At 47.2% G+C, this 15740-nt stretch overlaps 1 protein-coding gene across 1 annotated transcript; it reads right to left on the bottom strand.

The window, feature by feature from the left end:
* Positions 1-7: 7 nt before the first annotated feature.
* Positions 8-15361, bottom strand: CAMK1G (calcium/calmodulin dependent protein kinase IG). The gene is made up of 13 exons (XM_069876159.1): positions 15187-15361; positions 10383-10500; positions 7612-7740; positions 7146-7220; positions 6282-6420; positions 6032-6155; positions 5453-5528; positions 4843-4955; positions 3736-3814; positions 3235-3322; positions 2111-2541; positions 1478-1608; positions 8-313 (listed from the first exon to the last, which is right to left on the bottom strand). The coding sequence occupies exons 2-12, from the start codon at positions 10472-10474 to the stop codon at positions 1515-1517; spliced, it is 1440 nt and encodes a 479-aa protein (XP_069732260.1). The 5' UTR covers positions 10475-10500; positions 15187-15361; the 3' UTR covers positions 8-313; positions 1478-1514.
* Between the last annotated feature and the right edge of the window lie 379 nt (positions 15362-15740).

The raw sequence follows: 15740 nt of genomic DNA on the forward strand, positions 1-15740 counted from the left end.
GACGACTAAACAGTGTACAGAAAACAAAAGCTTATAGTACTGAGCGATGTTGTATGGATAATATACACTGAATATGCTCGCAGTAGCCTCAGACTTTCCCCTGCCTTCTCCCAGCTTGAACAATCCAGAAACACCTCCTGAGGTCACTGCATTGATGGATTCCTGGGACTAACGTGCCATGTGTCATCGGTGGGTTCTGCTCTCTGAGACGCTGCTGCCCGCCTGCTCCGGGCAGGACACAGCCTCCTTTCTTGCTTGCACTCTTCATGTCTGGCTTTGAAGTGCAGAAAAGAGTAAAACAGCCCTTCTGTTTCTGCAAGAGAGAGAATTGCAACTGAGCATTGAACTTCGCTTCGCTACGCTACCTTCAAACCGTGCTCTGTTCATAAGTAGCAGCATGGGGGTTTGGAACAGCTTAGATCCCTTTGTCTGCCTTGGTTATAAAGGTTTATGATGTGACTGATCATTGGAACTTTTTGGAGCCTATTGTAGATCTTACTTGCATCTGTCTCTTCTAGTAATCCTTTGTATATTACAGTTCTGTTCATATAATCTCTTCAGTAGAGAGTATCATAAAAGATGAGAGGAGGTGGCTCGCTTTACGTCGCTGAACTATGCTGGCATCTGCTCACCTAGAGGAACATTACTGCAGGATCTAAGAGCAGTACATTTTAGCAGTAATATATAACGTAGCGCACATGATAACAATTTAGCTAGTCCTGAATTAATCCAAGCTATGGTTAAATAGGATGAAACTTCGATGATTGTACTTTGCTCACCTACAAAACTAACATCTCCGTGATCTGCACTCTGGCAATCGTGGAAATGGCTCCAGTCTGCACCAGAGGAGATTTAGATTGGACATTAGGAAGGATTTCTTTACCAAGAGGGTGGTGAAACACTGGAACAGGGTTCATGGAGAGAGAGATGCAATGTTCCAAGCCGGTTAGTGCTTAAGAGGCATTTGAACAATGCTCTTAACTCGATGAGCCAAGACTAGATGAGTATTGTGGGTCCCTTCCAACTGAAGTAGTCTGTTCTATTCTAACTTAAACTGACCTACCTGGATCAGATCAACCATGGACTAGCAGCCTGTCATCAACCCTTTGCTCATGGTCACAGCTGAGACCCAGCTGAAAAGCCCTAATCCCAGCTGATGAAGCTGTTTACTTTCCAGTAGCTTTGAATAATTTTGGAGTTTGCTGTGAAGGGTCCATGTGTAGCTCCCTTTCACGCATTCCTTGGGCAACCTTGTTAGAATTGTAAAAATTGGATTCAGAGTCACTGGACTGGCCTTAATGGAAGCTGAAAGGATATATTCCTGGGAAGATGGTTTAATTAAGGCTCTTTCTGTTGCAAAAAAACTGTGAGTCAATTGATTTCACGTACAATCACTTTGCTATTTGTGCCTTTCCCTTTTTCACACGGTAATGGGATTAATTAAAACAAGCTGGTGACTGGATTGCGGAGCACTTACCGCTGGCGATGTGGGGAGCCCCGCGGCTGCCGCCTCATCACATGATCAAACAAACTCCAGTTTGCCCAGTGCCACAGTGAGAAGAGTGTTTACTGGTTTTCATTGGAACAAGGACTTCTGATTTGAAAGGGCTGGTTGGAAGGGAAGAATAAGAAGAGAAAGAATTAAAAAGAGAAATAACAATGTTTAAGATAATTCTGGAAGTGAATTGAAGTTGTTTTCAATGTAAAGAACATCAGGTGCTGGAAGCAAAGCAGAGCTGGGTGCAAGTCACTGCTGCAGCAGAGGCAGGGGCCAGTCACTCAGCCCCGGCTGAGTCATTGGCAGCTTTCACCACAGGCAATTTCAGTCTCTGCAGAGCAGATGTGCTCAGGTCAATGGAGTGTGGCAGCTTTGCCACGATGCCTGGGCAATGGGCCTCACCTGGTGCTCCTTCAGACATGGAAAATACTTTCCAGGGCACCTCTACCCAGCCAGCCAAAGCATTTGCCTCTGTCCTTACTCCTCCCTCCTTTCTACTTTCACCAGGGGCTGGCAGCTTATGTGCCAAACAACTCCTTCCAAAAATGTTATTCCCCTTATAGGAATGATGATTATTTGTTGGAAGTTATAGCTAATTACTTGGATACCTACTGGGATTTTGCAGATTTTTTGAGAAGCACGGTTTCAGAGCAGAAGGATGTCTTTGTTTTCTCGTGCCCCACGCAGGCTGGGCTGCAGCCACAAGAAGTTCTAGCTGGTGGGCTGTGGTTATCCGGCAGGGCTGGGCTGCTGCCCGCAGGCAGCGGTCCGTTCTCTGAGTGGCTTTGTATCTCTCCGTCGCTCGTTCCTGTGTCTTGCTCCATCTCAGTGGGAGGGTTGGGACAGCCCTGCTTGGGGACCAGAGGGAGTGAAGTGTCCTTGTCTTCAGCTGGTGTTGCTGGCCGCGTGGCCACCGCGGGTGTGTTGGGTCTGGAAGCCTCTGAGACTTGTAGAACAGGGAGGGTGCTCTCAGCTGCTGCGTGATGACCATTCATGTGGAGCTTCTTCATGTGGTGCACAACAGCTGCGGCGTTGAAGGCTTGCTGGGGGAGAAAGAACACTGCAGTGAGCAGCTGGTGATGCCAGGATGAATGGAATGTCCCCCTTAGGTGAAGACTGCCCAGGGTAGGGGTTAGCATTGATGGTTTGGATGGTTTGTGGAAGGTAGGAACACCATGGTTTCTGTTGGGTGCAAACAGTGGATGCTTTGGAAAAGTACAACCAGTTTCACATGAGGAAATCGGGTGGGACAGCTGTAAATTACCCCACAGTGTGAAATAGAGGCTGGAGCTGAGTTTTGAATGTATTTAATGCTATTGTACATGTGGTTCCTATGGCATTGCTCTTTCCACCTAAATTCCTACCAGAACTCTTGCTACAAATGAAGTTCTAATTTATCTTCAGGGCTGAAAGGAGGAAAAGCTGGATCAAGCTCCCCAAGAGCTCTGCTGATGGAGCACCAATTTCACTCCCTCGGTACGAAGGCAATCATCCTTTTCCTCTCTTCTTTACTTCCCTGGCCAGGGCACTACAGTGGTAAATCTACCCACGTGCAGCAGGGAATATTGGTGCAAACATACTCTAAAGAGTAACTGCAAACAGTTTCCAGGCAGCCTTTGGAGGATCTCAGCTTTTAGGTGCTTCCCCACCCCGCTGAAGCCTTGCTTATTGCTAGGTGGCAGCAGCCGACGTTGGTTGGTGAAGTGGCTGTAGGCTCCCACCAGCAAACGACTTACCCTCCATTTGCTCTTTGCGAAGTTTTTCTGGATCTGAGCGCTGACAGATGGGTATATGTCACGGTGAAGGGCTGTATTTCCATTAATCCTGCAGATGGAGAGAAAAGAAAATGGGCTCGTAGGCAGATGGCATTTGTAAGGCATTCCACATTCTGGAGGCAACTAACTGCTTTGTACGTTCAATCAGCGATAATTAAACCCAAAGGAAAAACAGCAACAAAATGTAACACAAACACACACTTCAAAGTTTGGAGAAGCTCAGGATGGGATTTCTTCTTCTTTGCCTCTGTTTATGGAGGCAAATATGCACAAATCGCACCTTTAATTATTCATCATTTTCTTTCTTCTCGCACAAAAAAGAAACGCTCAGGGCCGCACAGATGCAGCTGGTGATGGCAATAAAGAAAGGCTGGGGAGACACCCCTGTTCTTGGCTGCCGTTGGGCACGGGGACCGAGATGTGGATACAGGCAAATCGCCACGGGGGCCCCACTCTGCTCACCATGGGTGCCGCAGGGCTTCCTCGCACGAGAACCTCGTGTTTGGGTTCTTCTCCAGTAAATGTCTGATGAAATCCTTGGCTGGTTGGGAAAGTAGGAGAAGCAGAGAGAAATAGTTAGTTTTTCCCCTTGTTCCAAGATCTGATCCCAATAGGACACGGCAAAAGCTGGTAGATAAACATCACAAAGGCAGCCCTGACAAGGAGATGTCTGTGCTGATTCATTCCTCTGATAAAGGGAGGTGTTTGTAGCAAAGGGCTCTGATGAAAAAAGGTGAAATGGGGATGTACCAAACTTCATGCATAAACTACAGGAATTTGAGTTGAATTATTCAGCTCAAAAAAAAACCCTCTAAAAAACATCAGAAATGACTGATTGAGCAGATTATGAAGTTACTCTTTGGAGTGCTTACATCCCTCCCAGTTTTTCCTGCTTATATGCAGGGAGGGTTGTGGTGTTTGTTATTAAGTCCTAACAAACCTCCTGCTAGTTTTGTTTGTATGCGTATTTGTTTGTATTTTGATTGATGTTCACAATATGCTGCTAAGATGCTGCCTTTGGTAAATGGGGCACGAGCAGGTTGGTCTGGTGGCAGGTGCAGGGGTGGCTGACACAGCTCGTGGTGCTGTACAGAAAGGTGACACGATGGGAGGAAAAGAAAAGGGGAAAAAAAAGCCTGGGATTTCTAAGGGAAGCCTAAAACCCTCTCTTGAGCTCTGTAATTGTTTGTGGAAGTAAGAGTTTGGTTAATAGAGGCTTGAGCTGAGGATGCTTTATTACAGGCAGGACACAAAGTACCCTGAGCGCTGCTGGCGCCGCTCAGCTCTGGCGTTATCGCCTGTGCTGCTGCGGATTTGGAGCCTCAGCAATGAGTTCCCACGCCTGGGGCTTTGCTGCTGCTGCAAGTGACTCAGTTCAGTGCCTCCTCATCTTTTCCTGTCCCTGCCGAGGCCAGTGAAGGGTATTTGGTGGATGCATGGCTTAGATTCATGGAATCGTTAAGGTTGGAAAAGCCCTCTGAGATGAATTCCAACCCCGCCTGCAGGTCATGGGGCTCTGGGTTGCAGTTGTGGGAGGGAACACGGTGCTTCCCAGGGGCTGAGCTTTACCTGACTCGGAGATATCGTCCCAAAACGGAGACTCAAACTCGTAGTAGCCTTCCTTAATCTTTTCAAACAGTTTGGATTCGGTCTCTTCATAGAATGGAGGGTACCCGCACAGCCTGGAATAGAGCAGAAAGCCAGCGGCCCCTTAGCACCACTGTCCGTGTCGGCATGAGCAACACAAGTGAGTCGGTGACTCCATCCCTCTGTCTGTCCCTCACACTGAAGCTAGAGAAAAGAGTTAAAAACTTAACAGCAGCAGTGAAAGGACAAAGGCACAGCTGGTACAGAGCTGCACGGCGTGGGAGGAAATGAAACAAAAAGTACCGAGGAAGATTGAACGATATTTGTTGGCAATGGAAAAAAAAAAACAAAGCATAGGATGAGGCACATAATAGAGAAAATGTGATTCCTTTCATCTTGTCTCCAGTACTTGATTCCCCACATCCCTTTCATTTCTATGGTCTAGTGAATCCGTGCGAGGGAAGAATACACCAGCAAAAGAGGAGGTGCGGCATCGCCTCCGCGCACACTGCCGCTCTGCAGAGGTGTTGGGAGGATGGAGGAGCTGGGAAACCGCAGAAAAACAAGTGGGATGCTGTCTGCTCTTACTCACAGGATATAGGTGATGACTCCGATGGACCAGCAGTCCACGGCTTTGCTGTACGGTTTCTGGGCGAGGACCTCGGGGGCTGCACGACAGCAAAAGGAAAGGAGATTTCAATGAGCTCCTCAATAGTTTCTTGTATGCTTGGCTTCTGAGGTGCCAGCACAGAGAACCAGCCGGTAACAGCCCCATTTGCAAGTCTGTGCTTTCTGTATCTATTTTATGCCATTAAATAGGAAGAATAGAAAATTTCTGCCTGCATCCTAAGTTTTTAATCAAGCTGGTGCAGCCTGGTGAACGTGATGGAAAATCCCATCGTGTTAAAACAATTTTTGTAATTTTTCTGTAAATATATGACTAACACTAGAATATATTGCCTTGAAAATTATCCTTTTCTTTACACTTTTAAACATTCTCTGATTTTGTAGTCTCTACACTCAATCGTAATCCACTCTTTATGTGGACCGCACAGCCCACCTGTCAGTAGTGTGTTGTTAACATAATTATATATGTTTTTCCTTTCTGCTAGGTGTGAGGTACTGTATGTGCACAAGTCTTTTTCCAGCCCATTCCTGATCCTTGGCTTACCAACGTATCCAGGAGTCCCGCAGGCAGTGGACATGATGCCGTTCTGCTCCATTTTAGACAAGCCAAAGTCTGTGATCATGATTTTGGAGTTCTCCTCAGGAGTGAGGTAAAGAAGATTTTCAGGCTGTGAACACAGAGGTCTCAGAGGTTGGAATTTGTGGTAGGAAAATGGAAAGAAAGGACAGAAAGTCACAGAGCAGAGCAGGTGAAACTCTGCAAGGTGCTGCTGTCATGGTGGGACAGGTCTTACCTTCAAGTCACGGTGCACTATCCCATTTTCGTGGAGGTACTTGACTGCTGTCAGGACCTGGTGGATCACCACGCTTGCGTCTTTCTCAGTGTAAACCCCTCGTTCCAAGATTCGGTCGAACAGCTCTCCCCCAGATACCCTGTAGAAATGGTGTGTCAGAAAGAAAAAGACTGAAAAGAAGACTAAAGAAAGTTAATCGTGCTTTAGACAAGCTGACTTTCCGCTCCTTTCACAACACCTATATCAGAACCGCTCCTTGGGTAGCTGAGAGGCTGGTAGATGCTCTTGAGGGCAGTTTCAGGGTGCCAGTAAGCATTATTTGATGGAATTTAGGTTAGTTTGTGATGCAGCTCTCTGCAGGTTTGAGCCATAGGCATGCCGTGGGCAGGATTGCCTCCAGGCTCTGCTGCACAAGTGGATTCGTGTTTTCATGTGATGCCTTCCTCTAGCTAACTTTGCGAGTTAGCAGTAGCAGCCGGGTGCTCGGAGCTGATGCCCACAACAAGCTGCTTTCTCTGGAGCTGACATTCTGCCCAGTTTCATTTCTAGAAACCCTGCATGGCACAGCTTTAATTAGCAATACTTCTGTCTCTGCCCTGCTCAACTGTGATGAATTAATTTGCATAAATAGATCCTAATCTTGGTTTAGAAACTCAATGCTAAAAAGAGCATGGGCCAAGGCAACAAGAGAAGGGTCTTGGTTAGTTCAAACTGTGCCTGAGGGGGATTCGAATGGGTCTTGTGTGTCAGGGTTTTACACGTGGGGGGCTCTGGTGTGGAGATGCCGAAATGGGATGCATCACTGTGGTCCCACCATTCTTCTTTCTCTGTGGCCCACAAAGAAATGGCTCTGGTGATACTTACAGCTGCATCACCAGGTAGAAGTGGGTTGTGCTCTCATAAATGTCTTCTAAAGTCACTATGTTTTCATGCTTTATTCTGCAAAGAGAAATGTGGGTCAGGAACAAACCTGGCAAGGACAAAGCAGGGAGACCTCAGAGCGCCTTTTCAGTGCTTAAAGGGGCTCTAGGAAAGAAGGGACAGATGTTTTAGAAAGGCCTGTTGTGGCAGGCCAAGGAGCAATGGTTTTAAACTAAGGGAGGGGAGATTCAGACTGGATATTTCCTTCCATGGGTCTGGGAATGTATGGCTATGTTGGAGCTAAAAAGCCAGCCAGGAAATGAGAGAAGTAATTTCCCTAATCTACTAATTTGCAGTAATATTGATGTATTGATTAGAAAGAAATGCTTCTTTATGTTTTTCTTATTGCAGAGCCACATGCCTGGGAAAAGGATGCTTATTCTGCTTCATGGTATAGGTAGGTACTCACTTTTTCAACACTGCTATTTCATTCTCCAAGCTGCTGTCCCTTGTGAGAGGAGACTTCTTAATGCATTTCAGTGCAAAGAGCTTTCCAGTGCTTCGTTGCTTCACTAGGAAAACTTCTGAGAAGGCACCTCTGCAGAAAGAAGTTGGGTTTCAGTAGATGTTGCTGCTGTGAACTGGAAGGATTCTTACAGAGAGAGGGGGAAAAGTAATAGAGCAGTAATTTAACCTGAAGTGGATGCTGATTGTAGAGCTAGAACATCTCCAGCATCCCCACGTTTGGGATATTCAATGCAAGATTATGCTACAAGTAGGGAAACCCCCACAATTTGTTATTTTTGCAAAGTTCTTTATGAAGCTTTGTTGAGGTAGTGGACCAAAAAGACTCCTGTAATGAAATGAAATGAAATCACGTTCTTCAGGAGCATCTGTAAAGGCAGCCAAGTGCTTTACTCCTGCATGTTCTGGGCTATGGGGGAGCTTCAGCCGTGCCTGGCTCGGAGCTCACCTCCAGGAGGCAGATGGCAAACTCTGCTGTCAGCACGTGCCGCGGGTGGGTGCAGGAGGATGCAGTGACCGCCGTTTGGCTTTGATGGAGCACGTGCACTTGAATCCATCAGCCCAGGATGTTCTAGGGCTAAATGCAAGCCCAGCCGAGGGGCTGTATGAGAACACCCTCACTAATAGGGGAGCAGCTCGGGCGTTCAATGGGGTTTCCGTGGAAAGATCTAAACTCTGCTGAGGTCAAATTCCTACTTAATGCAAATCGTGTGTCCTCAAAGCCCATATGTCTTAAAGCAGTCCTTCACTTTCCCTGGTCAGCCTGGCCCTGAGGACAGAGACAGCTGAACTTCAGTGAGGAGAGCCCAGTTAGGTAGCTGTTTGGGTGTATCAACCAGTGTTCTGTGCATCTAAAGAGCAATATAATTGGATAAGCTCAGTCAATATTTTCATTCAGCATCTAATGTGTTTTCCTTTCTGCAGAGACTGCTAATACCCACGTACCCGCAGTCCCAAAGGGACAATGAGTGTCTTGTACATTCCCAACGAGGGTTCAGCCCAGTGCAGCTATGAGCGGGTATTTATAACATGCTTAAAGCTCACAATCCTGTTAAAGGTTTGTCTTAGGCAGCTGAACACGTGTCTTGGGATAGTGACAGTGGATACTTTGCCAGGTCAGTCCTCAATAATCCTCATCAAATGAGCAACAGATTAATTGATGGCAGTTAAACAGAACCTGAGTCTGCAAAGCCCTGTGGGGAGCTTGGGGGCAGAGCAAGGAAGATGAGCAAGATGGCAGCACCTTCTCGGCTGGGATGCTATTGCAGCCAACCCAATAAATGAGAGCAGAAGACCTCCTGTAATCCACTAAACAAAGAACCCAGTGTGCTGTGCCACTACGTTGGCTGGGCTGTCCCCATCTGGCATGAGGGTTTTTGCTCGCGTGTCTTTGCTAGCGAGCGGCAGCCGGTGATGATGCAGGGAGAGGAAGCCCAAGGCAGCTCCTTGCTGGGCTCAGCTTTCCTCCTTCTCCCATGGGCCTTCGTGTGGTGCCAAAACAGCATGCAAGACCACTGGGCTTGTGGGGAACTCGGCTGTGCCAGGACTGGTTCCTTGCAAGGAAAAAATAACCCAAGATTTTGGGGAAGGCGTCCCAACAGATGAATCCAAATCTTTCTCTCAGTAAATTATATGTAACCTTCTCTCTTTTGTCCCCAAATGCAGGTGGTGTTGCAACCTTTTCCTTGTTTCACACATTTTTCTCCTTTTATCCATACAAACTGTTTTGTGGAAGTGCCTTTCAAGATCCTAAGAGCTCTCTAGGAATAAGCAGGGTCATCCTCACTAAGGTCTCTAATGCATCAGTTGTGGCTGCTGGGGGAAGGTGACAGTGAGTTTCCAGGTAATTTTAGGTCCCAGGTTTTCATTTCTGTTCTTCAGCTGACGTGGTGTGTGTGGAAAAAAACCCAATTTCTGATGCTAGATTTCCTATTAATGTAATAGTAGGAAATGAACAACCTACAAATCAGATGCTGGGGCATCTGTTCTATAGAGCTGTCCCAAACAGTTTATAATAATTATGCCCCTTATTAAAAATTGATGAATTGATGAGTTGGCTAGGAAAGAACAAAGCCTTTTCCATTCTCGTTCTTTAGAGAAAACTGCCGGATAATTTAACTAATATGTGAGGCCGACCAGAGACTTGATAATTTAAGACATCTCTGAGCTCTGGACTAGTTGGGTTTTTTTGGGAGCTTTGTGGTGGGTTCTAGAGTCACGGAAAATCTGGCCGTGACAGGACTCGCTGGTGGAGGTAATTCAATTCCTCCTCCGGAATCTGGAAATGTTTTCTTGTCTCATCCGCATGAATAGGCAAATTAAGCTGTTAACTCACAGAGAAGTATTGTGCAACTTGAACATCCTTGTTCTGGTTTTATCCCTCAACTGAGTCAGGGTTTGTTTATGAGCTAAATATATGAGTTATTATTATAATGCCTCCCCCAGAGCCATCCCTTGACCCTGCTTGACCTTGTGGCAGCGGCGGCTGACTAGTGTGTGAGCAGGAGAGAGCGAAAACTCTAAACCATGCAGGTTTAGAGGAAAGCTGTGAGTCACAGCACCCGCCGCACCGATAGAGCACCCACCTCTCACCTCGAGGTTGTTGCCTGGCTCAAAAGATGATGTTTGGCTAGTGCCAGGAAGGGAGAGGCTGCCCTGGGCTGGGAAGCTGGTACCTAGACATGGTTCTGCCTGGAAAGCGATTCTGGTACTTACGATCCCAGGGCCTCCATGAAAATGAATGTTTTTCGGATGTTGCTCGTCTGTTTCTTCCAGGAGCTGCTGTCATCCTCTTCCTTGCGACCCATCTCCTCCAGAGTGGAAGCAGGGAACGCTGTGAGGAAGAGGAGGAGGAGAGAGGTGACTGATGTGGCAAGTGCTTACGTGAAGAACTGGAGCCAGCAGGATTCAGGATGCCGTGAATGGGGTTTCCTTGGTCAGAGGAGTGAGACTTTTCAAGCACGTGAATTTTGTGCTGCTTTTGCTCCTCACAAGTGCTTGTGCTGACCGTGTCCCTGCCGCTCCAGCCGTCGGTGCGGCGGAATACAGGATCTGCTGGGTAGGAGCTGGTGACCATATGGTAACACTCTCTTGTCAGTGTAGTCATTTAGTGCATGTTGGCAATTACAAATGTTTATATTGTGCTTCATATTTAGCGGTTAAAAAGGCCCCGCGGAACGGTTGCTAATTTTAACTGCAGCATCCATGCCGAACGGATTAAAAGTTAGGTACAACTAGTGATGGAGATGGATTAGAGCTGAGCTGCTTTATCGCTCACATAATAAATAGTTTCAAGAGCTCATGACTGCAGGGAGGGGAATTGATATCAAACATTTTGTTGATCTGTCTCGTGCAGTTTGCGCTGCTGTCGTCCTTAATTCTCGTTAACTGACAGATTGCTGTTGCTCTGAGTCATAACCTTCCTTGCCTTTGTCTGGCGGGGCTGTGATGCCGCGGTGCTGGCTGGGGGGAGGCTGCTGGCCTGGCAAAGGGGTCCCCACCTGCAGCCCAGCTCGGTGTGGGGTGGGTGGCAAGAGCTGCTGATGGAAACGCAGCTTTCTGGAATCGCCCCTGCTCTGCGGGGCGGCGGCTGAGCGCGTGTTCTCGGCGTTGGAGGATGTAACTGCAGGGAATCAGCTCTGTGGGTACAAACAGCCCTGGGACTCGCAGCCCATCCGTGCATCTCACTGCTCACGGGCGGCTTGACCTTGGTCAGGTCTCGCTCCCTCATCTCCCCCCGGTTAAGCTCTTTAGGGTGCAGGCTGGGCAGCACGTCTGTAAGACAGAAAGTAACCCTGTCAGCCTTGCAGAGCTCACCGGAGGGGGAGTGGAATTAGGTACAGCTTGCACAAGGTCTGGGAGGTGTGAAATGTTATACAAATATCTAATCACCCTTAATGAGATCAGGTCTAGTGTTACAGAGCTATAAGTACACTGGAAGGTGAAAAGGAAGCTCTGAAACTAGAAAAAAAATACCAAAAAATGTGGGTTTTTCCACTTTACGAAGATGCAAAAGAAATGCACTGAAAATATCCCTGGGCAGCAGGGACTTGGGTGCCAACAGCAGCGCCCTTGGTGCGCGGAGCATCCCTCAGCAAGTGGAGCATCGTGCCTCTCAAGAGCAGGAACAGCTGCCCCAGAGCTCAGCCTTCAAAGGACAAAGCACAACCTTTCGTGTAAAAATAAGCATTTGGAAGAGGTAGAAGTATTAAAGCTGAGAAAAAGCTGAAAGATGTTTTGTGACAGGCAGTTTAGATACTGAATTCCTCCTGAACGGAGTTTATCTCCTTAATTTGCACTGTGTCAGGGATTTAGGCTCCTTGACACTATTTTTTAAAGGTTAACTTAACATTATTGAAAACAAAATTGACTCAGTTGTAAACAGTTGAAGGCTTTAGTCTATAAAATCACCAAAGGCCGATGTGCACTTAACCTTTATTTACCTTCTGGGTTCTGATGCATCTGTAACTCCTAGAAATGCAACTCTGTATACAAACCAGCCATATTTTGCTGTTTGGAATAGGTGATGATACAAAGTTCTTCACAAATTGTTGATTAGTAAAAAACTTTCTGCCAATATTTTGAGACCTCAAAATGATGTTTTCCTTTGCAGTAACCTGCCCCTCCCACCCAAATCTGTAGTGAACTGGCGCATCACAAAGGGAACTCTCAGCAGAGCTGGTGGAAGGTGAGTTTTATCTGTTTTAACCGAATATCAAATATGTGATGCCACCATGGTATTGAACGATGGGTGAAATTCAGATGAACTCTCTATTTCTTTCTTATTCTGCTGTCAAACAAAGAATACGAAGTCAAAAAAAAGCCCAAATGAGGTCTGTTTGGCCCCAGGGACAAGCCGTGTTGTAGACTCTGTTCCTGGGCAGTCCCAGCGCTGAAGCGTAGCCCGGTTGGCACAAGCTCTTTGGGGCAGCCTGAGCACAGCGAGGTAGAGATCCCTCCCAGGGATGCCGGACCCCGTTGCAGGTACCAGGGCAGAGACAACCGCGTCCCTCCTGGCAGCAGGTGACAGCGGTGCCAGGTGCACCTTCTTTTGCAAATTTGCCCCATTTGAACACAAATGTCAAATTTTCCCAATATTTGCTCATTTAAGGTCAATTCCCTTAGTAATCTTGTGTTTAATTCTTTACGAATTTGACAAGTTCCTTTTTCAAATGGGTTTTGCTCCCAAAGGAAGGTAGTGCTGTGTTTTCTTCAGTCTCCTGTGAATCATCTGTTCATCTCACAGTCCCTCCTTCTGTCACTCGCTGCGTACGGCATTTGGTTGTGCTGATATCTGGAGGGAAGGCTGGATGAACAGCTCTGACTCCCTACACGTACATTGGATTTCCTGCTTTCTCAGTTTTTCTGTGCCATCACGAGCAAGTCATTTCCTGCCTCCCCTCGCCTTGCTGCGAGGAAGGGGAGTGTGCGCTGCTATTTTGAGAGCAAAATAATGAAATGTTTGAATTGACTAAAACGTAAAGCTGCATATGCGCTTGGGTGATGAATCCTTGCCCGCCTTCCTCCCTCCTGCCCAGGGAAGTGGTGGAGTCACTGTCCCTGGAGGGTTCACAAAACCTGTAGACATGGCACTTTGGGATGTGGTTTAGTCAGCACGGTGGGATTGGGCTGGTGGTCGGGCTGGATGAGCTTAGAGGTCTTTTCCAACCTTAACAATTCTATGATTCCTCATGTTGGATCATATTATTTTCAATACTTTTCCCTCTTTTGATACGTTGGAAAGCGTTTGCCTAAGGGTTTGGTGTAGAAGCCTCTCCTTCCAGCTGTGATTACGGGATTATGAGACCTGTGACTTTGCTGATGCAGGCACTGGGGACTCACCTTTCCTTTGGCTCTCAATCTGGTTAAGCTACTTGTTGCACTTCACAGCAGTTTGTGAGAATGCAATGTTTGATATATTTTGTGGTCTGGTTTGTGCTATTTATTCAGCCTCTGGCCCAGCAGTGTCCTGACCTTTCCTGGTGCTGGTATGAGTCGATGGGGGTTAATGTGCCCCATCACTTCACTGTCTGTAGGAACAGAAAACATCATAACAAAAGTTGGGCAAACGGACTTTGCGCTTGGACTGCAGGTTTTAGAATCATAGAATGGTTCGTGTTGGAAGGGACCTTAAAGCCCATCCAGCTCCAATCCCCCTACATGGGCAGGGACACCTTCCACTGGATCAGGTTGCTCACAGCCTCATCCAGCCTGGTCTAACGTGATTTCCCTGCCATTTGTGTCCTTCTGCGCCCTTCCATCGCGCTCCTGATGTCTTTAATTTGTCAGATCCACTCTGACACCCTGTTCACATGTGCATCATCCCCTAGCTTGGTGGGCACGTCTCCCAGCCACAGCGTGGGATGCATGCGTTGGGTGCACCCAGCGTGCATCCTTTTAAGCTCCTGATCTACAGAAAGGTCTGTGTTTCCCGTTTGTCAATTCACCTTTTGGCGCAAGAGCAGTAGTGAGTTTGTTGTAGTAGTAAATTGCTTGATACGATGTAAATGCTTATTAATTAACATAGGTAAAGACCTCGGGAGATTAAAATGAAGTACATAATATTGCTTTAATTTGTTTCACCTCCCTCTTCCCCATCATAACCAATTAAGCAATACGCAGGACTTCAACCTGACAAGCCTAAGTGGAAAGTAGTCAGGAGTTTCAATATTAACGTCCAACCTTTGGGCTCCTCTACAGACTAAGTCAATAACGGTGCCTGCTGCTGAGCTCTGTCTGCTCCAGCACGTGACACATCATTGCTTGGAATGTAATGAGTGTTATTATGACCTTGCTTAAATATTTCCTGGAGAAATTTGTTCCACTTTGCTGTCTTGCAGGAATAAATCTGTCTGCAGGCAGAGACTCTGCTTCGGTATGGATGTACCGCATTAGCAACATGATTGTAAGGCATGATTAATAGTCTCGTGACAAAGTTACATGTGGAGGGGGGAGATAGGTGCTGCTTTTGTGGTTTTGCTTTTAGAATTAAAAGAAGTTTACGGAAAAAAAAAAGGGAGAATACAAAATCAAAGGGCTTTGCTTTATAGAACACACCAAACCAAGCAATCTGCATGTGAATGAATTACCCACCAGGCCAGCCTCTGTGCTCAGGGACAAAAGAACAAGAAACTGAAAACATCAGCTGACCATCTCACGCAAACCCACACTAAACATCTTGTATTTGCCCTGCTGCCCCATTGATTCCAAAGCAGCGCCTTAACTTAGTCGTCCTTGATCAACACTTGCACAAACACCATTTTCAGTATAAATATTTCACATTCCTTACACTACTTTCAAAGTGAAACATCAGAAGGCAGCTTTCTATGAAACTACTAAATAGAACGCGAGTGCCTTAGGGTACCAGACTAACAGCCTGCACAGAGGACTCCTCCGGTATTTTCCCATTCCTGGAGAAAATTCATTTTAAACCCCCAGGTTAACCAGAATCCCACCTGCTTCACTACACGGAACAGCCAGGAAAAGCAAATGGCTATTAGAGAAAGAATATTCTCCTTACCCAAGTCAGCACCAAGCGACTCCTGTTGGCTGCTGCTCCGTCTCCCGCGATCTGTGGGGATTAGAGTCCGCTGGGCGCTCACGGGCAGCGGGGAGGAGGAGGAGGAGGAGATGGCTCTGCCGTGGTGGTAACCAAGCAGCACTTTGCGGGGAGTAAATCACTCGGGCGCGAGCTGCCGTGGGTGTGCGTGTGCGTGCACAGCGCTGACTTGGCCAGGCGGCCGCGGGAACCCAGCGGGGATGGATTCTGCAGCCCCTCCTCGCAAGAACGGGCTTGAAGGACTGAAATATTCCTGGGTGGAATGCGAGTAGCATTTGCCTTCGTCAAGGGAATGACTCCTTGGTATTAAAAATGGCCCCGTTTTCTGCTGGGGGACAGGGCCGTGGGGCTGCACAGCGAGGAGTGGGACAGTGTGTCCTGCTGGGATGCTCCAGCACCGCAGCCCTCCCATCTCCAGCTCTGCACCTTATTTACATGGCACAAAAGCATGGAGAAAAATCTTTTCAGCAGGGATTAATCTCCACCACCAGAGTTTTGGAGTGTTTGAAGCCATA

This window comes from Phaenicophaeus curvirostris, chromosome 24, assembly GCF_032191515.1.
Source record: "Phaenicophaeus curvirostris isolate KB17595 chromosome 24, BPBGC_Pcur_1.0, whole genome shotgun sequence".
Lineage (NCBI taxonomy): Eukaryota > Metazoa > Chordata > Aves > Cuculiformes > Cuculidae > Phaenicophaeus > Phaenicophaeus curvirostris.

Excerpts from the sequence above, each read along its gene's own strand:
- CAMK1G (XM_069876159.1), bottom strand. The coding sequence starts at position 10,474 with ATGGGTCGCAAGGAAGAGGATGACAGCAGCTCCTGGAAGAAACAGACG. Across the intron at positions 7,741-10,382 it reads TTCATGGAGGCCCTGGGATC|AGGTGCCTTCTCAGAAGTTT; the intron begins GTAAGTACCAGA and ends TTCTTTCTGCAG. Across the intron at positions 4,956-5,452 it reads GGAGTCATCACCTATATCCT|GCTGTGCGGGTACCCTCCAT; the intron begins GTGAGTAAGAGC and ends GCTCTATTCCAG.